This window comes from Aythya marila (assembly GCF_965140915.1).
Source record: "Aythya marila genome assembly, chromosome: 4".
In the NCBI taxonomy this organism is placed as follows: domain Eukaryota; kingdom Metazoa; phylum Chordata; class Aves; order Anseriformes; family Anatidae; genus Aythya; species Aythya marila.
The window spans coordinates 6,686,840-6,710,372 of record NC_139045.1 but is presented as its reverse complement, the minus strand read 5'-3'; the positions used below and the strand labels follow the sequence as shown (position 1 = coordinate 6,710,372).

General features: G+C 40.4%; 1 protein-coding gene across 3 annotated transcripts in view; it reads right to left on the bottom strand.

Moving 5' to 3' along the window:
* The window catches only part of MANBA (mannosidase beta), a 51,772-nt gene that overhangs the window by 21,564 nt on the left and 6,675 nt on the right, over positions 1-23,533 (bottom strand). For all 3 annotated transcript variants that reach the window (XM_082760204.1, XM_082760205.1, XM_082760206.1), the window contains exons 3-12: positions 23,049-23,154; positions 20,944-21,114; positions 18,174-18,297; positions 15,549-15,724; positions 12,558-12,668; positions 7,069-7,220; positions 6,456-6,573; positions 3,563-3,649; positions 2,830-2,997; positions 292-510 (exon numbers count right to left, since the gene is read on the bottom strand). In XM_082760204.1, coding sequence (XP_082616330.1) covers positions 292-510; positions 2,830-2,997; positions 3,563-3,649; positions 6,456-6,573; positions 7,069-7,220; positions 12,558-12,668; positions 15,549-15,724; positions 18,174-18,297; positions 20,944-21,114; positions 23,049-23,154 — 1,432 coding nt within the window. The remainder of the gene's footprint in view (positions 1-291; positions 511-2,829; positions 2,998-3,562; positions 3,650-6,455; positions 6,574-7,068; positions 7,221-12,557; positions 12,669-15,548; positions 15,725-18,173; positions 18,298-20,943; positions 21,115-23,048; positions 23,155-23,533) is intronic.

Below are 23,533 nucleotides of genomic sequence, written 5' to 3'. Positions count from 1 at the left end.
GAAAAGTTATTTTTAAAACCCAGATAATTAGAAGAAAAAAATATGACTATTCTTTGGCGTTCCTATAATGGCAACTCTAATAAAACAACTGATTGTATTAAAGTTGGTTCCTCTTGAAACATCAAGGCAAATATATTAACCACTGAGGAGGGATCCAGTCCAGTTTCATCCCCTTCCTCCTCACCAATCAATCCAGCAGCAGTTGTGATGCTCTAGTTCATTGGGAAGAGACCCACTGCCCTCACTAAATGAGAGCAGAGAGAACAATAAAGTTTGGAAGCCCAGCCTTACCTTTTCCAGTGTACTGAAGGATGGCCAGGACTGAAATCCATATTCTGAAGCAAAACGAGTTTTAGGATACACTGTCCAGTTCCAGCAGTCACTGCTGTAGTCGTAAAAGTGAGTGTCACCATAATGGGTATCGTAAGGGTTCTGGGAGATCCAGCCTTCTTTAACTGACTCCACGCCATTGGTAGGACTGGATGCAACAAAAGGACGACTCTTATCTTCCTGGGATCAGAGAAGAAAAACAACAACCCACAACCCCTCATAAAGTGATTGGCTTTTATCGTCTAAATATCTGGAATACATTTTGAAAAGGGAGGGGGATGCAGGGGAAGAAAATGCCTTTTCCAAAAGTCTGAGTCACCACGTAGGAAACATTTTTTTTTGTGTCCTGACATTCCTCATCTTTACTAGCTTAATTAGCTTCTTATTCCTGTTCCTGGAATACAGTTAGGCATGATATTGCTTGCTCCGCTGTTCTAAAGAATTTTCTCCTCACATCAAGAGATTTTCTATCTTTATATGCTTCTAAATTCTTAATGAAACCTATTTAAAGTGCATCTCATGAAAAATAAACTCAAGGAACGTTAATATTTGATTGCCGTGACTTCTTTCCTTTATGTAAAATCATTACTTTTGTAGTGTTTTTGCAGCAGCAAGGCCATGACTTTCCCCCTTTGTTATTAAGGGATCACCTAAATTTAGTCTCAACAAACCCACGGTATTCTGCTACTAATGCCTGCATGGTAGCATTGCAGGTTATTGTCATTTTGGCTGGCTCTGCATGTCAAGGAAGACGATACTATATAAGGGGTTACATTTCAAATTATTCAGAGTGGCCTTTATTTATAGCCTCAGCAGATTTGGTATAATACATCTTCTATCAGTATCCTCAGTACCCTACAACGTACTGAAGGAATCCTTCTGCAGGTGCAATTCATTTATCCCTCTGCTGGTGAGGCAGAGGCCTGAATTACCAGTCACAAGATACTGCAATTGGCTCTAACACAGCACAGCACTTAGACACATAATTCATTTCAAGAAAGAGTAGCCCTGCTCCTCACCCCCCTGGTACTTTTTTTTTTTTTTTTTTTTGGAATATGAGTAATTGACAATTAACTGAAACAATTTATTACAGGATATCCTAGGTTCCCCAAAGTCTTCAAGTGATACAGTTCAGTTCTGCTAGTAGTTAAGGGTTTCCTCAGCTGGTTTGCATTACACAGGACCTGAAATTACATCACTGCCTGGTTCTTTCTGGCACTCAAGATAGTTAATCTATGGGTTTAAAACAAAAGAGGCTCCCTGCTGGACAGCGACAATGCACAAATGGACTATAACTGAAAACCAGTATCAGTCCAGAACACCTCACTTAATGAGACATGCACTGGCCATCCAAATTGTGCAGCCAGGCACAGAAACACCACAGCACACCTGTACAGGCCACTCAGTGCAAAGAAACTACCTGAGATACAGGCATCTCCATTCTTGATTAACACCTTGATTCTAAGAAACCACTAACACTTGAATGTACAACTTCTCAGAGCAGGATCCTTTTCAGCAGGTTCTTTCAAACCCATCCCTTGTTCTTATTACTTCCCCGTATTTTCATCTTTCCATTAGAAAGGTACTATGAATTTATTGGTTTTTGTGATGTGTGGTTTTGTTTTGTTTTAAACAGACTAATGATGTTTTTACAGTATATGAAAGCAAAATAAAATATTTGAGATAAAACTTAAACTGTGAGCATGCAAACCAGAAGCACCTGAAATCTGTGATTTGGCACTACTCAGCACAGTTTTTGTAGCTTTATTTCTTCCTCCTTGCAAGTATTGCAGTTCATTATGTTGTAGAATCTACTTTTAACTAACTTTTTTTTTTGCATATGTAATTGATTTGAAAGTCCCAAATTGATGTTGCATATGTAGGGATTTATAAACAGTGCTTGAACCCAAGTGATATTCATAGCTCTCCTTTTGGCTAAGAGATGTGTAGAATGGCAAAATGTTGCAAACATTTTGTGTAGTTAGACCAAATAGCATGAAAAGGACAATGTTTGGTGTAGCTTTTGTTTAACATACTTAAGCCAAACACTTCAGTCAAATACTAGAAGTGCACACTGGACAAATAATATTTTCATTAATTTCTTCAAGTGCAGTTGAAAAGCTCAGGGTTGTTAAATCCATCATACAGTATGCTTCAATAATATCAGGATAATGGAAATTGATCATCTAGATCAATTAATGGGCAAGCTGATTTTTGTCCATTGCAAGTGAAGGCATTTGTGGAGCAAATGAAATAGGAAAGAAAAAAAGAGTCAAGACTATCTACATTTTCAGGTCTTCTTTAACATATCACAGAGTCATTTTTTTGTTTTGTGGGTGACCCTTGAGTTTAGAGTTGTTTACACAAGCTTGGAAAGTACAATCCCTCAATGTGTTGTTTTTCATTTCCAAAGAGGGTTAAAAAAAAATTGCTTAAATTGCAAGTATTAAAATCTTTTGCCAAGCCATATTCCCCTCCCGGTTTCTTGGCATTACTTACAGCAAGAACTATTTCTCGGATGTTCTTCACATACAGCAGCACGTAATCTTTGATATAGACTTCTCTGTCAGCATGTGGTATGGAGAACCAGTCACTTGCAATTGCTGCTTCATTTTCATTGTTACCACTCCACAAAATAATTGATGGATGGGATTTTAACCGCCTTACCTGAAATACAATTCAGTTTCAGAGGTTAAGCAAAATATGTATTTTAGAAGTAATAAAAAAAAAAATCACTTGTTATTACTTGAATTACAAGTCCATGTGCATATTTTACATATTCTGAGTCTACACTCCCATGTTTTTATCCACACTGCTCACTATTTCCCCAGCTCCAGATGAGGCTTAAACTTTTGTATGCTTGCACAAACCTTTAATATGCCAACACACATCCATTATACACACACATGTAGCTCCAACTGCTTCTACTCAGCCACATGCAAAGGGTAAATTCTGTGCTAAGGCACGTTGCTACCGTGAGAGCTCACTCTCTCAGTGATGCTCTTAAATATCCTTGAGAAGAGAGCAGTTCGCACAGGAGGAAGGCCTGGACCTCTGCTTCACTTACTACTCCTGCAAGTAAGTTAAAGAGGATTTACCAAGATTACTTTTTCTGCCAGCTACCTAAATGTACATTAACAAAAACTTTCAAGTAAACATTTCTGGGAAGCTAAATTATGCAGTCACTCAATCAAAACCAAGTTATGAGAAATAAATCACATGGACAAAATACCTGATGAGAAACTTCTGCTCTTACTGATTCCAAGTAATTCTGGTCAGTTGGATACAGTGCACATGCAAACATAAAATCCTGCCAAATCTATGAGAAATAGGAAATAAAATAAAAGATCTGTTAGCAAATAATTTTCCACACTTGAAAAAATAAATGTTTATTTGGATACACAATACTTTGTTCAAACAGAAGTTATTTATATCAAAGAGAATTAAACTGAAATGCTGTATTCGTTAGTTTTGGAAAGCATCACCAAAACAATCACATTCCCCATGGCATTCAGCATGTGCATACTGCACTGTGCTTTTCCTCAGCATAAAGAGTTATAAAATATTTACCCCTAGGAACTGGAGCTTGACAGCTTTCACTGAGCAGAACATTTCTCAGTAAGATGTACTTCAATAGGTTTCTGTGGAATAATTAGAACCCATGCATTGCTCAAACATTAATATGGGGGCAGTCTCCAGCTGAACAGAGCAATTTGGTATTTAATGCTTTGCATACGTAACGTTAAATCCCCATTACTTGTTAAAAGAAGAGAGTAATTCTTCAGATGAGGTATCGTGTATGCTTCAAGTGTACTCCATAACAAAACACTTCCACACCAAATGCACAAACTGATCTTAAAAAGAGCAAATCTTACTCAGTAAGAGGGGCAGAAACAAACTTTAACAGCATGCTTCTCTTTCTCTTCAAAGAAAGATCAAGTAGACCTTGCTAGAAAACAGCAAGCCTTTCAATTCAACAATGAACTCCGTCATTTGTACCTTGAAGGAGAATTACAAAGAAGTGGAAAGGAAGAAGCCCAATGGGATGAGTAGGATTTCTTGTTTTACCTCTTTTTCTTTTTTTTTTTTTTTTAATGCCCTAACTCTAGACTGTCTATCTCAAATGTTAATGGAAAAATCTCTTGAAGGAGTGCATTAACCTAAAGGAGGGAGTCCTTCCCAATGGGCTACACTTTTCTGAACAACATACTACATATATGGCAAAGAGATCCAGCTCAGCTCCTCATACAGTCATGATTTCCTTGCAGGAAAAAAAATGGAGATATGGAAGAAGACAGGGCATGTGTATGTAATGCATCCATAATTGTTACAGTCCCACATTTGAAGAGAAAACAAAGCTACTGCTGAAAACTACTCAGAATCCTTCAGTGACTGTGTGGAGTCAAAGCTCTCTGTACCAAATTAAACTCTTTCACTACTTCCCTCAGTGAGCTGTTACTGTTTTTCCTTAAACACAGTTTGACTCTAATGCTCTTTTAAGCCTTTGCAAGACCATCAGAAGGAATAAAACCCAAAGCCTCCAGCACCGCTCTGCTCCAGAATAAGGGTCTGATTTTCCGCATCTACTTGCTATTCCGGCTGCTAAGTAAGATCTAAATCTTGCATTGAGCACTGCCCAGGCACAGATCTACGTGGCCTACTTAGATGCACGGTGTCAAAAATGAAAGAACTGCAAGTGCTCAGAAGCCCTGAAAATCAGGGCATTCATTCAGATGACTAAAATAGATGTAACTACTATTTTTTTTTTTTTTTTTTTTTGCCAAGCACACCCAGCAGAAGGCAGCAAGGTGTCAATTCTCTTTTTCGTGCTGTAGATAAAGACCATAAACATTTCTTGGGTCTGTAATACCAGATGCATCTCAACCTTCACTCATCCGGTCCTCAAAGCTTATTAACATGTGCCTCCAAGCTCTTACAATCAAAGGTACTCATCTAGGATTACATACGTTTGCCATAGGTGTTCCCCTTACAGCTACACTTATACTCAATTTTGGCTTGTTCAAAAATTGTCCCTTGGATAAGACCTTTGTGTACAGCCAAATTAAACTTTTTTTTTCTTAAAAAGTTTGAGTAAAATATGTATATATATTTATCTTGACTATCCTTGTAAAAGAGAAAACACTTTTTAAAGAAATAATATTCATTTCACCAGCACGGAAAAACATGAGTACCTTCCTTGGTGTTTTGATTACTAAGATGTAGCTTTAAGCACAGAAATCAAATTGAGCAAACCTTAAATGCTCACTGAGGTCAGATTCCAAGGCCTTTGCTCTCAACCTGGGGCACATACTGAAGTGCTCAGATTTTTCAGCAGGGCTATTCTCACACAAGTAAGTACTAAACACAGCCAAAAGGCTCCACAGTCTGGCTGCAGTGCAAAAAATATTAGTTGAGCTCATCAATAACCTCCTCCCATGCACTACGTGTTTCACAACTATTTCAAGTCCCTGTTGCTGCTTACTCCAGGCCTATAATCCACAAAAGTTCTCCTTTCACACTCATCAGAACAGTGCAAACATCGACATCCTGCATTAAGTGACATCACTTGTACCAGTCCCTCGGACGTTCATTATTTCCTCTCATTCCTTTCCAAAAGAGTAGGAAATGTAGAACTGTAGAGAGGTACAATATAGGCAGATGACAGTTTTGGTCTGAAAAGAGACGGAAGAGAAAGAGCTAAAGGCACAAGCCTCTAGCTCTGATTTTGGGAAGCGTAAGAGAGCAGGAAAAGCAGCGACAGTAGAGAGAAAAGGAAGGGAAAGAGAAAGTAAGACTCTGGGCTGGGAAGGGTGGTGAGGAAAGGTGAGGAACAGCCTTAATTATAAGAGAATATACAACTGGGGTTCTAAAATAGACTCCAAAATATCACTAGATCACTTCCAGTTTCAACAGATAGCCTCACTAATGAGCAACAATTAAGAAGGATTTATATATATATAGTATATACGTACGTATGTATGTATCAGGCTTGTAATCTACTATGCATTCTTTGGAAAGATGACTAGAACTTAAGCATTAATCCTCTTATTTTGTTCATTTAGAGTAGACTTTAATTTGCAAGTTCTTATTCATTTTCAAATATGTGGTTTGTATTTTTGTTTTACCATTATTCCTAGTTCATCGCAAATATCATAAAAATCATCTTGCTCGTATACTCCTCCTCCCCAAACCCGAAGTGCATTCATGTTAGCATCTGCTGCAGACTTCAGGAGTAGCCATAATCTGTAAAATACAAAAAGAAGATTTAAATAAGTTTTGTGAAAGAGTATTACTTAGGAGTTTCTACAAAAAGTTCATCATTAGCAGGCAATCTTTATAACTCTGGTAGAAGCCAGATTGTTTTGATACCTTCTAATCCTATATATCTGGATCTCAAAAAGCAGTTTTTTGTCTAAAAAAGTTACTTGGTACTGTTAACTCTGCCAAAATAGATGGAGTGGTACATGTAAAAAAGTGCTTTTACAAAAGTACTTTAATAAAAGTAACAGAAAGGCCAGTATCCTGTGTAAAACACAACCTTCCCAGCAGCTGTTGCACCTCCATACCTTGAACATCTTTCCAATCCTTCAGTGATAATTAACCCTTAATCTGAGCTCCCTGACCCGCAGCAATTTGTCCTGCCAAAGGAGTCACAGCCCTCAACACCACCCTTTGATAGAGAACCACAAGGAGGAAAAGATGACCCTTTATTCTAAGAGAGCATCAAACGTGGCTTACTTGTCATAGGTCACTCTGTCCTGGAAAGAATCTGCTGGAATCCAATTTGAGCCCTTGATGAAAATGGGTCGGCCATTGATTCTGAAGTAGAAACTCAGACCTGGTGACCCAGGAATAGGCTCCTGAACAAGTTCCACTGTCCGAAAATAGGCCTGTGAAGACATGAAACCTAGGTTTAAAGCAGACAAAAATGAAATAAATCAAGAAAACCATGAGAAAAGTGATTCAACTGAATAATAACAACGAAGAATTTGTCAAGAAGTCAAAAGACATGGTCCCGTCTCTAAATTCCTGCTTGCAACGCACTGTGTCAGGGCTAGAAAGAATCCTTCTGATAAACCTATTCACTTCTGAAAGTTACTACCCTATTAAGTAGGGGGCTGGAGACGGAAAGAGCATGTGTGCATGCACTTGTGTGAGAGAGATGCATGTTTGCTTCCTGCAAAATTCAGTCAAGATTCCAGCTGGGGACCCCTGAGAGGAATACAGCGGTTGCACTAGATCAGACACACCATTTCATCTGCAATTTTCCCTTTACGGAAGAAAACTGCAGGAGCTCAGCTTGTCCCTGAACATCATAATTCAGGTTCATGCAATAAAAGCAAAATCATCTTCTTTTGTTGCTCTGAAAAGCTTTTAAAAGGTATGGCAATTAAACAGAAAAAGATATGCAAATACAAACGCTGGCTTGGAAGCAAAGGCCTCTCTGGCCATCACAGCTATATATTTGAACAGCACGCTCAGCTACAAGGTTTCAGAGAGACCAGTTCAGCTAAACCACCACTAGCCTCGTGTAAGGTATTAAAGGTCATTCCAGATAAAAGCACATCCTTTACAGCTGCCCTTTCAGCCTAACATCTGGGATTGTACATTGCAGACAGTGTAAAAATAAATATTGTTCCTTCTTCCTGCAAGTGCAAGAAAAGTTCTCAAGAAATCATTCTGGGCATTTTATGGGACTTTATTTCAGCCCAAGTGATGGTGCTGCTCTGCTGGGTGTGCCTATTGCCCTGACATACAGATAACGCTGCAGTCACAAGCCAACATCTACTGGACTGCAGTAATAGCTTGCACTGAACCCTTACTTGCAGAGGTGTCTTCCCTGCCTGCCATGGGGCTGGTGCAGAGCACCTGCTGTGCTGGGGTCCTGCGCAGCTGCAAAGACTCACAGAATACATCTCTTTCAGGAAAACTTTAGGAGTTCTTCTTCTCCCACATCCTTCTTGCACTTCAGCTTACCTAGACCAGAAAGAAAACACTCCTCCCTTCTGGTACCTGTTGCTCATTGCCACAGGGAGAGAACTGGGAAATAAACGAAGTGAAGGAAAGCAAACAGCGAATTTCAGCCAGCACACGCTAAGCAACAAGCCTGGGTCATCAGGACAGGAACCCAAATGTTTTTTTTTTCCTAGGCTACCCCGAGCTAGCAACCACTTCTTCCTCAAATGTCTATTTGCTATACCTTTTCAAAAGGTCAGCTCGCAGAGCACAGGCTGTTCTGTCTCTGCCATAAGCTCCAGTTGAGACAAGTATCTGTCAGTACACTGGGCTAAAATTAACCTAGTTAAGTGCAACTGCTACACCTATCTTTAAGACAAAACGTAATTATTTGTTTCACACACCAAACAACTCTGCAATTCAACAAGGGAGTGACTAATCCCACCATGTGACTATCGAGTTTGCAGCTTACCAAAAATCATGTGGATAGACAGAAAATTATTTCCAGTGGCAGGAAAGAAACAACAACAACAAAAAAATGTGGTTTTTTTTTTTTTCCTTCCTCTTTGGTGGTTCTTAGCCAATTGAACAATAATTAATTAACCCCCGGACAGATGCAATGCAAACTACAAGCACGAGTGAAAACCACAGATCTCTTACCTCAAACTGAACACCTCCGCATCCTGGCAGTGACCAAAAGCCAGAAACTTAAATGGAAAAAAAGAAGGGGAGGACTTGCCCAAGTCCTGCAGTGTTCTACAGAGCTGCCCTACAGAAAAGCTACAAAATCAGACCACTGAGAGGACACTTCTGACTACCTGACCAATATTTCTGTGCACGTAGAAAAAGCATAGAGTGTGTCCTGACTTATTTCTACTGTGCTCCTGTTGCATACCAGGTCAGCTAAACACAGACCAGCACACTGAACTGAGCCTTAGGACAGGAATCTTGCACCTACTCCTACAATTTTGCATATTTATTTTAACATGAAAAGTTGAATTATAGTAATAATCATCATGCAACTCTCACATTTCCCGTAACTACTGAACACTACAAAAGAAAAACTACATTATGAGTACTGCATTAGCTAAAATCTCTGACCTTCTTCCAGCGAATTAAATTTCTTGTAAAAAAAACTCCTTAGCCTCCAGTGCATCTTTTTTTGTGGCACCAAATGAAATGGGATTTACAGCTGGGGCTCCCAACGCATTTGGGATGTCCTCTTAATGGATGTCATCACACAGGCTGGGATTGCCTCAGAGTACATTTGTAATGGAGCATTTATATTACTACCAGAAATAATGTGATACTGTTTTACTCATGCTCAAGTGGAACTCAAGCAACTGGCCAAACCAGAGGCAATTTGAGAGGCTGAAAGACCCAGCCAGGACTACCCGGACAGCACGAGCACGGGGAAAAGCTCCTCAACCCCATCTCACATTGCCAGAACTCAGTGCCTTTGTGCTCTCCTTGCTCCCCAGGGACCCACCTGGTAACACAGCACCTCTTCGAGCTGCAGCCTCCTTCTGCCAGGTGGAATAAAAGAAGGGCAGAGGGAGAGGAGTAGGATCTGCCATGCTTGAGCATGCACCTTTCTGGCTGGCTACTGAGACCACAGCAACTCTGCAATCTGGGTGATGTATTTTGATCCCCAAGGACTGAATGTTTCTCCTAGTCTTGGAGCATGCAAGAGAGGCTTTCTAGCCACCAAAGACCATGCCATCAGCTGGTTCTCTGCACGATTAAGAGATGAATACCCGTCTTTTTAAGTCACATACAAAAGTTTTGTACCTGATAAGTGCCTGTAGATCACACTTGGCACTCTCAGATTTAGCAACGGGAAAAGTAACAGGGATGAAGATGCCCAGAGCTGTAATAAGATCAGAGAATGCCTCAGTGATCTAATAAATTAGCAAGCAGCATGAAGGCAGTATGAAAACTACCAAGTCAAATTAAAAGGCTTCTGGAAGTCATGTTAAAAGGCCTGAGGGAGATAAGGGTGTAGAGGGAAGGAAGGAACGATGGCTGAAGGTTAAGATCCAAGTTCTGAAAATAGCATCATGAAATAAAAAACTGATCGCAGTGTTGTAGAAATAGGCATACAGAAAGAAGGAGAAACTGAATCCAAAAGCAAATAAATGCCTCAAGAGGCAACGGGAGAGGTAGTAAGTTGCTTTTCTTCTTGCTGTGCCTACATCAAGGAACTGACCAACAGCAAACAGAACTGGAACTCTCTCAAGAAAACCCGTTTTATATTAAGGTAATTTCTGGCTATGACTTTGTCTCACATTATTCTGAGAAACAAACTCCAAACCAAAGTATTCAAATGGAAAACCAAAACAAAAACCAACCTTGTCCTGGGTGTTGGCTTCATTCTATTTTGGTTTTCTGCTACTCCCAACGACAGTAAGGAGGTACTTCCTCAGTCAGAGATTCCTGGCAGAGCTGGCTAAAGCCTTAGAAATCTCCATGAGTACAAACTTGGAGGCTTCCCAGAAGTTTTCCCAAGGGATTTGCTAATGTTTTGAGGTTACTCTAACATCAGAAACCAGACAGCAGTTCCTGCTAAGGATAGCTCCATCTAACATAAGACTTCACGCTGCGTGTTCTTGCACACACAGCTCTCGCCCGTTAGTGTTTGCCTGTCCAAAGGTATGCAGATACTCAGAACTCATCCAGAGACATCCCCCTTGAGAAACATTGCATCCCTATTATTTGCCTTTTTAAAAAGAGAGGGGGAAAAACATATCTCACTAGAACTAGTCACCAACAGTAATCTCACAAGAACGTTCAGGAATCTCTATCCCTGCTTAGTATCTCCTGAACTACTTCAAGTTCTTATTAAGCTATCTAAACGTTGCTAGTCCTGCTGACACAAGAGCAAACTGAGCTAGAAAATGAAAAAAAAAATGCTTATGGAGCCATTTTCATACTCGTATAGCTTGCAGCAGGGGAGTGTCAGAAACCAAGACAGAGCTTCGCAGAACACACGAAGGATGACCAGACTTTGCACTAAGAATATATAAACACTTCACAGGCTGCTTAATTTATAATGCATGCTGTGTGGTGCATTTGCCTTTTTCTTCCCTCTTTCCCTTTAAGGAGAAAAAAAGAAGAGGCTTTTGAGTATCTTTTGTAGACCATGAAGTCCTTACGGTCCTATGCCCCAGGGCTCTGTGAAATACCCTGATGCAATTACCCCAGTGGAATCAATTCATCTCCCAATCACTGTACAGGTTTCACAGAGTAACAGTGTCATTTTCCTTTCTATGGGCTTTTTAGCCATCTTTCCTACAACCTGTTTCCCCAAGCACAATGCAGCGTGTTAATTTTGAAATAATTGAAAAAACTACACTAAATAATCTCACCATTAATAGCAAAGAACTACTATGAGGACTTCATAATCAAAGTAGCCCCATAAGGACTACGACTCCAGAAGCTGCTGCATTTTGTAAGATTTTGTACATGAACAAACGTTACAGTGAACAGCAGCTTTAGGTGCCTGGTGACCAGCTTAGCTTTTAGTGAAACAATGCACATCAGAACCACCTAATAAACGCATACATTTATGTCATTGTTTCCATGTGTTGATGGCATAAGGGACCCAGTTTAATTTATGTGATTTTTTTTTTCTCAATAGATGGCTGCAAAATACTTCTCCTAGGCTTCTTAGTAACAACAATCAGGTAATTACGCAGCCAGTGTGTTTCAGGAACCTTTATGCAAATACCCCTGAATATTACTTTTGTGGTCGTATTTAAAACGTTGTCTCTTCTACAACCTGAAGCACATCTATCACATTCTAATAAATGAATGTACGTTAGCTTTTTAAGTACATACCTATTCTGCAAATTAAAATAAAAAAAAAATAACAAGAAAAATCTTGGTTACAAACCTTCCTCTTCACGTCATCTATAGAACTCTAAAAGGGCTTTTCTATGCATGACACAACAATATCACGGTGATACATCATGTTTAAAAGAGCCTTTTTCAGAGGCAGAGAACATAAGTAAACATCTTTTGTTTTCCGAGGTCTCCAACTAACTGTGAGGCATTTTCCAGCCTGAATAAAAGTGAAGGCACCCATATTGGATAATGCTACCAGAAAAGAGGTAAACATAAACTGTGACGTTAAAAAGCTCTTGTTTCTCATTACTGCTTCCATATGTATATTAAAATCCAGGAAAATAATTTCAAGCTCTAGATACATGATATGCAGAGCAGATGTTCCAACAGTGCAATGCCAGCAAGAACCAAGCTGAGGGGCTCACCTTTGAAAATTTCTCAATCTTGTATCCTGCCTCCATGATGAAAGTTGTTGTCACGTTATATCCAGTTTGTTTCCCATGTCCATTTGGCCACCAAGCTTCCACTGTGGAACTCTTGAATATAGAAGAAGAAAAGTCAAAAAGTTGCGTATGAGTTGGAGGCATAACATGCACCTGGGGGCACAGCTGCCTTTGAGTGAATTGCTACAAGCCTCATGAGTTTATGTGCCTCAGCTGAGCCACGGTAACTGGGATCCCTCCAGCTGCAGCACTCAGGTGAAAAGAATTCAACGTGTGATCTCTACCACTCAAATCCAGGCTATCACTTCACCCTGAGTCCACAACGGGCCATGAGAACAAGCAGGCACACACACATCTAGCCACTACCCTTCTGCTGAGGTATGCTGACAGAAAGTTCCTCCAAAACTCAAACGTTAAGTCTCAGGAGTAGACACTGCTCACTGGCCTCTGTATTTTCCCTCTCCTCCAACTGGCCCTTTTACCCATTGTATGTAACATCTGATACACCGAAGTGATGCCTTTCAGTTGTGACCATGGTAATATGTGACCAGGCTGTTTCATTTATGTCAAGCTTTTAAGTCAAATTAAAAGTTTTGTTCCCTTTTCAGTGCTTTCTGCTTCTTCTCTGTGCTTCCTGATCACTTCAATGGTACTCTAGATTTTCACAAACATAAAAAAACTACTTCTAAGCTGACAGAACAATTTAATTTTCTCATTTTTCTAGCCACTGAGGGTAGTATTTATGTAAAGAATTTCCTACACTTCTTTCTATTTTCATTCCAGTAGCCTACTTCTGCTGCTCAGTCCTACTGCCAACATTTCCCAGTTGAATGCACAACACAAAAATAGTGGAAAGAAAGCAATAATGCATGCAACCTAACAATGGAGGGATCAGCACTGAATAGAGTCATGAAAGGAGTGCCTCAATCCTTTTGAATAAAACGAGGCCAGAGAGCAGCCCAACAACATGTTTTGCTGCAGCCACGCTTGGACGTAATCATTAACGTTATCTCCCAACATTTCAGCTTCCTCCATCTGGAGTTACAGGGAGGCAGAAGGAAGCACAGAATCAGCAGCGAGGGCGCGTTTGCAGCCGCCGAGCATTGGCCACGAGTGATGTCAGCCCCACGCTCACCGGTAGCTGATAAGCAAAACGCTGGCATGTCAGCAGCACGGCACGCTGCAGGGAGCCCCGCTCCGCCTCTCAGCTGATAGGCACCGCTCGAGCATCTGCTGGCTTTGCAAGGCGATCTGCAATGAACTCTCAGCACATTTCTGGCGAGGTCTCGCTATTTAACATGCGCCACATGGGGCTGCTGCACAGAGCAAGGGCTCCGTTAGGCGCACCAATACGCAAGGAACACATTGCAGGGCTTCTTGTAAAATCAGCTGCCGTGAATTCAGGCAGCAAAGCCCTTTGTGTACAAAGAATAACAAAACGCTGCTGCCTCCGCTCTGAAGGATATGCTTCCTCACAAACTTGCCCTTGTCCCCCTACTTACAGGTTTCTTCTGAAGCTGGGGACAGGGTGGTTAAATAAACCAAAATCATTTTTGCAGTTTCATATTGCAGCGCCTGCTTAATGTAATCCCTGGAAAGGCTAGTGATCGTTTGAAATAAAATTGGGTATTTGTAATTACTCATGTAACTGGCACATCTGATGACAACAGTAACAAAAATCATATGTTTGCATGTCTTTATGCATTCATGTCAAAATAAAACAAAGTCATCAGTATGCAAGTCACCGAGCATGCATTTTAAGACACGAATATCCTGCTCGTCTTTAACACGCTCCTTCTCCGCTCACACAACTGACGAGAGAACTTGAGAATACACACATAACACGTTCAAACTGGGGAAACAAATGCAGAGTTACACAGCAAAAGAGAAAATTACTAAAGGCCAGCATAACATACAGAGGTCACCGGAGAGCCTCAGATGTTATTACCTGCCAGGACAGCCCCAGATTCTCACTCACAACGCAGCCCTCACCCCTAAACCTAACCGTGCCCTGGGGCAGTGAAGCTGACTGAAGCTCCCTTAGGCTGCTTGGCTCCAACAGAGCAGGCTCAGCTGCTCTCAGGCTCAGCTCTGCGCTGTCAGCTCCACCAGGGCCTTGCTTTCTGAGCAGGAAGGTGAAATTCATGCTGCTTATCACTGCACTGGGCTCACTGGCTAATTCAAGGCACCCACCTATTTGTTAGCACGAACAGGTAACTCTGTTTTTCTTCACCATTTCTCAAGCCTAGGCATCTTTTCTTAATTATACCTATAAAACTCAGCACAGTTTCTAAGAAAACACAAACAAAAACTCCAGAAGTGATGCAAGTGTTGGTGAATTAAGCCTTCCACCGGATCATTTCCCAGCACCCTCTGAAGGTGAACAGACCAATTCCTCCCTTTTCCATCACTGGGGCAGTCTACCAAATTCATTGTTTTTCAGTTGAACTATTTCCTCATTAGAGCATCCTTTACCTCTGAAATTCCTTCTGGGCTTTGTCTACCTAACGGACTAAGAAGTACTACTCAACAAAACGTCAGTATTTCAAAATTACTGCAGTATATTCTAGTCCCAATCAACCTGGTAAACAACAGCATAGGAGACGAGACACCTATTGATGGAAAAGTGAAGTGACACATGGTATCCAAAAGTTATCTGCTTTAGCAGCTTTTGTTACAGCGGCCAGTGATGATGTGATCTTTATAATAAGGGATAAATTCCCTTATCCCTTTGTAATAAGGGAAAGGCTTCACCATCTCTTTTAACACTGAACTACATAGCTCCACAGAAATCAATTTTAATAGAGGAAAGAATCCTCCCTTATTCTCCAAGGGGTAAAGAACTGTTGTTAAAGTCAGGAACAAACAGAGAAAGGGGAGGTGGGCCCATAGCTGATATGGAGGCAGAAGGACCCACTGGAAACAGGGCGAAACAGTTTGCATTTGGTTAGTGCTCCATGCGAACCTCCTTACCTTGTTGATGTTTACAAGCAGCACAATGCTGCCTTCTCCAGGTTGAAGCTTCACATTGTACGTTTGCTGTGTTTGCAGCTTGGGAATGTTCACAGTCACCAGACCTGCAATTGGCTTGGAGCTGACTACATCGAAGATGGACTCGATTTCAAGACTCCACTGCTGGGTGCTCTTTACTAAGAGAAAGGGGAGAAGAAATGGGAATGCAGGAATTGCGTTCATACACCTACTCTAAACATGATCGCCCATCAAAGAAACAATTTAAGTACCTCAGATTAAATGTAACAGGTTTTGGGCCATGTTTGAGCCAGACCTACAGGGTTAATCTTGCTTAGTGCATTTGCTATGTGTTTACATTTGCTGACTTCAAGAGGAACTACGCTATGTGATTTTTCTTTTATACCTCACTTTTTTTTTTTCCATTCCAAAGCCATCCAGGGCTTTTTCAGAGTTCTGTACAAAAGTCAGAGCATGGCACTAGTCACTCTTGATTATTTGGAAGGGTTTTTTTCCCACCAACTCCCACAGACATTATATTTGCCTTCCGTCAGCACTCATATGAACATGGTACTCTTTGGGAAAGATCGTAATCACAGGGCAGTACAATCACTTTTGTCTATGAAACAAAAACAGTATTAACAGAAAACGAGCCCAATTCATCCCAGAGTCACTGCACAATATGAGTGGAGTTATGCTGGGGATGAATCGGGCCCATTGTGTCTAGACTTGATGGGCTGTACTGTTATGCCCCTTTTGCCACCAAAATGCAATGGAGGAAACATGTTAATGACTTGCCTGAGACATCCCCACAGCTACCTGCGAGTCCTCCCCTTTACAGAACAACTTCCAAGTTGTTCTTCCAAGACAGGGTCAAGGGTACTCATGACTGATGTTTCCATTTCCCACTAACTTCAGCAATTAAGTTATCTATCTAGAAGCACAGCCTGGGTGATCCTGTAATTCACATGTTACAGATGAGCATCTATCCAAACAGAAAACAAGGAAAACTAGAACTAAGCCACCTTTTGTACACATAAGCTGCTCACCACTTACCTTCTCTTTTCACATGTATATTCTAGCTCTCCTTCCAAGACAAAAAGAGAGCTCCCTCCAAAACCAAGTATAACATTCAGTCCTGGCCTGATTTCACTCCTCTTATAGAATTAAGAGCACCAAAGGGCTTTGCAAGTTTATATTACTCACGGCATTATCCAGGTAAGACCAATTTTCAGAAGTGTTAATGGGGTTGAAAAAAACAACCTACATGAAGGCTCAGTCATTACAGAGCATTTTCCCTCCCCTCCACGGGCATAAATCAATTCCAGCCCACTCCTTAACCGCATGACCTGTGGGCCTAGGCACAGAAATCAAGAACAATTCATCTTTCACAGATTCAGTGGTCAAAAAGCTGATGTCACCAAATCTGATGAGCAATGTAAGCGCAAGCGCATATGTAGTTGAAATTCAAGTCGTTCATTTACTCTTTATTTTTCAAATGTCATTATGTTTGAATACTAAACAGCTCCAGCTCTGGTTCCAAAGCACAAGCACTCTCTGCTGAATGAAAGAGGTTTGCTCTCTCTGCTCATCCAGAGACTAAGACTTTACCTACCAGAAGGTGGAGTTGTGGGAATGTGGGAGGGACCAGAAAAGATTTTTACTTTAACTAAATTTTAGAGAGCAGAGTCTGTGCTGGGGCTTTCCATGGAAATTCCAGTCACGTTAATTCTAGCTAAGACCTGCAGCTATTTCAGGAAGCTTTAAAAGCATCCAGGGAGTGACGTCTTCCTATTTTATTCATACACAGCAACTCTATTCCCAAGGGCTGAAATTCAACCCAGTGCAGAGGACTCACATGCTAGCCTTTACTCCACTGAAGACTGGGCTCAACAGGCAGAGAAAGAAAGCACGCGGGTGGTCTACAAAGGCACATATTACCTTTTACAGAAAGTTTCAACAGGAAAATTAACTAGTTTTGCTCAGCTGCAATGATCTTCTAGACAAAGGAGAGGAGAATCAAAGACCATGTCAAGGGAAGAAACCGGTTAGGTAAGCTAGGTAGCAGGAATGCAGAAGGTTGTCCTCTCAAATTGCAGCCTTGACAAATTATCCTTGCATAGCATAGCTGCTCTTCTGTCTCAGGCTTCGTGTTGTGTCCCGAAAACGTGGTGCTCTTGAAACTCTGCTTACCCTGCAGCTGCCTTCCAGACACAGAACTAAATTCCCAGAGCAGTTTTACCTTTGTTTTAAATGGAGGTCCGACAAAAGTGAGAATTATTTATTGGTAGTCTTGGTAAAAATATGTGCCAACAAAAAAACTTTTTCTGAAACAAGAGAACAGGAGCTGACCTCAGTTGTATTTCATATTTCCATATATATACATTTCATTTTTTCATTCGGTGATCTTCAAGCAAAAAAAGATTCTGAGTTCTAACATTTTAATTGCTATTGTTTGTACTGAAGTACTGTTTCAAGACCGAAACCTGTGTGCTGTGGTAAGCAGTACACACAAAGTCACCATAAAACAACAGGACCTTTCCTAAATGGACAGTTAATGTAGCTTAACAACACAACGGTTTGTATTCCAAAGGTAAAACAACAATAAAGGATAGTAACATGACTTACCAAAGAAAGGAGTTAAAGAAAAGTAGATCAGGTGATAATAGTTATAGGCCTCAATCCTAACATCTTTCCAGATTCCCTGAGTGGGAAAAGAAGGGCCCCAGTCCCAACCAAATGAACACTGCTCCTGGAATACAAAGCGATTATGTTACAATTGCCTACTTTTCACACAGAAATTGATGCTGTGCCAGAAATAAAAATGATTTGCTATCTAGACATGAAATACTGCCATGCACTGGAAGAATTTTTCCAATTTCCATCAGCCCAGAATAGCCTACAATATCTTTTCCCTTACTTCTTGAACAAAACTCTGCTGCCACTACTTTATATAATGATACACATTTGTATTAAAATATCCAAGCATATTAAAACTTAATATTAGGGAGAGCAAAACAGCGCCTGCTCCAACATTAAAAAAGATTTAAAAAAAAAAAGCCAGAAGGTTACTTTCAATTCAGCTCTGAATTATCTTAGTTTGTAAGGCCAGTATTTAATTTTATACCTAAAAGACAAAGTAAGCAGAAAGCTGATGGTTACAAATGTTAAAGAGAAGTACTGTAAAATGATGACATCAAATTAAACATCGTGGGCATATCTAAAATATTTTACCCTGTTTTTTTGTTTTAACACCATAGATTAGTACAAGGAAGAGATGCACATGTCTGGTGCAATTGTGTAGTTCAGTCTCGTTCACTGTTTCTCCCTTTTTATGACTCTTTCATACAAAAACAAAGGGAACAAAAATACAGTCGAGGAATATCTTTGTTCTGGTTCTAACATCAGAAAAACTGTCAGAATTATAAAATGCTGCTCAGGCAGAGAAGTGCTGCTTTCCATTTAGCTGTTTTCAAACCTGGACAGACCTCTAGTTAACAAATCCCTTGAAGACATCTATTCAGCTGCCCTCCAAGCTTCACACACAGCCCCAGCCCCCAAAGCAAATACAATAGATCTCCTTAAAGTCTTGCACAGTGACCTACAGTTCTAAATTTAGAGACTAATAACTTACAGCCGAGGCATACTAATTTTGGCAAACCACATTGCACAAGCCTGGCCTATCCCTTGCATCGCTGGAGTCAGCCAGCCTGCCTATCAAGTTGCAAAAGAGCCTTCCAGGAAGCAAGCACTGCACCTATTTCAAGTGCAAAAACAGGGACAATACATTCTTAGAAAACAGATCAGATAGAAAGTCATTTTCCCTTTATAAAAGAAAAACAAATGAATCACTGACAGATTGTCAGATTTCACTAATAATATTCCAGAGGCTATCAGAAGTAATATCATAAGAACAATACACTCATATCACTGATGTTCATTACCAGTGGAAGGTTTGTGTTTCGCCACAAATTCCTATTAAGATTTAGATACATTTACTGCACGTAACACTGAACCTCAAACGCGTGTACAGCTCTCCATTACTGTATGATGAGAAGCAGCCAGCTTACTTTAGCAATGTCCTAGTGCGTTTGTTTACTTTTAAATGTGACATTGCTGCTGTTTTTGCCACGTACTTGGATCTAAAAAATTTTCTGGAGAAGTCTGAAGCAAGTTTCTAAGCACAGTCAAGCAACTCCTTTGAGAAAATGCACTAAGGTACTCACAAATTTAAAGGTATATTTCAGTAAAACATAAAATCATTCCTGGCCATTTTTGCTCTATAAATAAGACTACAGCTGTTCAAGTGCCTTCTTCTCTTTAAGTTTCTCCCTGCTCTGATGTCTAAGAAACACAATGGAGACGGTGCATGGACTCAGAAGAATTAATTAACTTTGTAAAATGTAATAAAAACAAAAGCAGCATCAAGTAGTGATTAAGGCAACATCTTATACTGATGGATGCTCCCAGGGCAACATGAAATCTACCTTCCTTTCCCTTAATGTGTTTTAGAGCAAATTACACCTAGGTATAGATAAACAAGATTCACCTTGTTTTTTTGAGAAGCCTCTACAGGACTTTCTTAAAAAGATCCAAGTTTATTAACAAGAAAGGCATTTAAGTGGAGACAAACAAGAAAAATAAATTAAAAAAAAAACAAAAACAAAAACAAAAAACAGCAATTCCAAAGAAATTCACCTAGCCACTTTCCAGCTGCTGCAAAGGTGCCAGAAATACATGAGATGCTACACAAACGACGGTTTACACAGAGGAAGTTTTAGCAGCAATGACACCATGTCTTAAATCTGAGTTTAATTCTTTGTGTATTACATTGCTGGCTTCACTGAATACGTACATTCTGAAGTCACACTTCACAACACCATAATAAGATGAGAACGGGTCCTCTGTTAGGTTAGGTAACACTTCTCAGGACCTGCCAGAGCTTCCCAGTATAAATAGCACAGTACACGAGCAACAGCAAACACTCACAAAGCTGCCTGGCTGAGATTTTTACAGCTCTGGCAATATGAACTGGTATTTGTAATAGTGAACTCTATTGTCAGCACACACTGCTAAACCCACCCAGTGGATCAAAATGTAATGATCACAAATTTCCCAGTGCTAGCCTGCTCTCTTAGCAGCCACTCTCCTTGCACTCCCCGAAAAAGCCAGCTTTTCAAACATTCTTATCCGCTAGATATGTTCAGCCTGGCCTTTACATGCCTCTTGTATTCTCATCCTGCAGGTTTCTTGGGGATGCAGGAGAAGGGAAACACAATAAGAAATATGCCCTCCTAATAAAATGACATTGCAGGTTTCAGAATACATCTGTAAGGACAGTCCGTGGTGCATTCCTATTTTTGAGCCTGAAGCCAGAGTCAGACGATTCTGCCCCTACCTTTCTGATGAAATTGGCATGGCACTCTCCTTTCTGCACAGGTGGAGGGCACGCCGGGGGGATGCTGTATGCTGTGTGACATCTGCTCTGCTCTGCAGCGTATGAAATTGCTGATAAGAAACGGACTTCAACAAAATTGACCTCCTTGATCACGCTGGTAATATCAAAGCTCTAGGTCAAGAAAACAAAACATAATCATTACAGCGCTGACATTTATTTATGAGACTTATAATCACTGTCACATTGGGGCTTTAATACCATACATATATTATTCAAAAGCATTTGAACTGAAGCCTCAACAGGGTCTGGTTTTGAAGGAACAGAAAATTAAGGTTATTTCTTAAGCTGGAAAACAAAATACACAGAAAGATTCTAGATAGAAGGAGATCTTTCTGGGCAAACCACTTTGCCCATACTGAGCCCCCACTGCTGGCGGCAGCGGTCTGCTTGCACACAGAACTGCTTGAAGGAGGAGGATGGCAAGGGAATCTTTACCTTCCTTCCTCGCTCAGAGCTCATCTACATGCTTAGAAAGGCACTTTGTTCCAACTCAGAAAGCTGGTCTATACAGGAGCCCTTCCAACTCACGCTGTGCTGCCAGCTTCTCTACCACAAAGCACTGAGCTGCCTTCTGCATGAATGCAGCAAGGCTGTATTTCATGCTACTTCCACTCCCGTGCCTAAAATGTAGAGATACACATTCATGTCTGCACCACACAAAGCATTTGGGGGCTTCCTCATTGGCTCACAAAACCCCCAGTGTGGCTGCACAGGAGGATAAACATCTAAGTTTCAGAATTGTCTTGTTCTATCAAGACAATAGGGTCCCAACGCCTAAGAACTGTTTCTTCTTCAGAGCGTTCATTTGTGACAAGCCAAATCTTGGCAACTTTTTCCACCTTGTGAGCAGCCCAGCTAGCATCACTCACTTCCATTCTATAGCATTCAGCAGAAAATTGCAAAGGAAACAGCATCCCCTTACACAGCCTTCATAGAGACTTTCCTGCAGACATAGTTATCGTGGAACATTGTGAACAAAGCAGAAGTCTGGGTCGCAGCAGTTCTCGACTCAATCTAATACAGTTCACCCTGGTTTTACCCTGAAGGCCATTTCATGAAGTGTTACAATCTGAGACAGAATGAAGTTGCAGAAATAAGAGCAAACTAATAGCACTTCCCAATTCTAGGGAGCCTGCTACCAGTAATCCCTTAAATACTCTCCAAATATTAAATAATTACAATTTCATAACAGCCCTATGAAATTTCTTATTTCACAGATGGCAAAACTAAGTCACAGAGAAACTGAGTAATTTGTCCCAGATCACACAGACCCAGGAGGCAAAATCTAGTTCTCATGTCTCAGTCCAGTACCTCTGCAATAAAACCTGCCAGAATGGTAAACGCTGAGATATGAAGACACAGGATTTACTTTTCAACTCAATGACTCCACTGATATTCTTTTAACTTTTCCTTTTTTGGATTCCTTTAAGAAAAAGGCAAGTACCCAGAATAATTTTACACTTTAAAACTACAGAATTAGTTTTAATGTCTTTGCCACTCTCCAGATCATTCTATGATGAGTAGTCTCATCCTGACATAGTCTTACATCTTTGGACTCAGCCTATGTTATCAAAAGCCCAGTATCAAAAATCAAAAACAATATAACAAGTGATACGGAAACACTTGTAAGGGCTTTGCACCATGTGCATTTCAATTTCAGTATTCAAATGTAAACCATTCTAATACCAATTAGTAAGCAGATTTACAGCTAATATAACCAATTTAAGCTTACGTTTTCTTGGAGCTGTGACAGGTTCCAAGAAGCAAGACTTATATTATTAGCTGAACTGATCCTTGATCCTCTTCCATGGGTTCACTTGTTCAGAACAAGACACACTTACCTCTAGTTCTGACCCTGTTGCTACTGAAAAGGGAAGTACGACTTCTCTTTCCAACACTTATCTGATTCCCTGTGCAGCCCTCAGGTCAACACTTTCTGGGTCCAAGCACCTTGTTTCATGTGTACTTGAAAAATGAAAGTGTTCAGCACAAAAGGGCTTTGAATGAAAAACAGAAGCACTTTCAGAACTGAGCACATTACTTACGTATCTGTTGAACATGTTATCTGTTGTCCCAAGAGTGACATTGTTGATCAAGATGTGTGCTACTGTATCTACTCCTTCAAAAACTAAATTAATTCTCTGCCACTTTCTACAAAATACAACATACACATACAAATACACATACAAAACTGTTAGAATACCTACAGTTAACAGCAGACAGAAAACACATAATTTTAAAATGTACATTTCCGCTACTGTTGGCGGCAAGTGTCTCAACTATATCCAAAAATGTTTGACTCTATGTGTGGCTGCTTTTATATCTTTAGTCAAATAAAGATGACAGCTGAAGTGTCTCAAGTCGGCAGCACAGCATGTTCGCACAGCCACAAAGTATCAGATGGGCTAGCTTCCAATTAGCCTAAGTATTATTCTTCCTCAGTCAGCAATTCCTAAGTAATTTTTAACAATGGAGAAAAAAAAAGTGAAAAAGCAACTCCTGCAGCATCCTTTAGCAGCAGCTTTGCAGC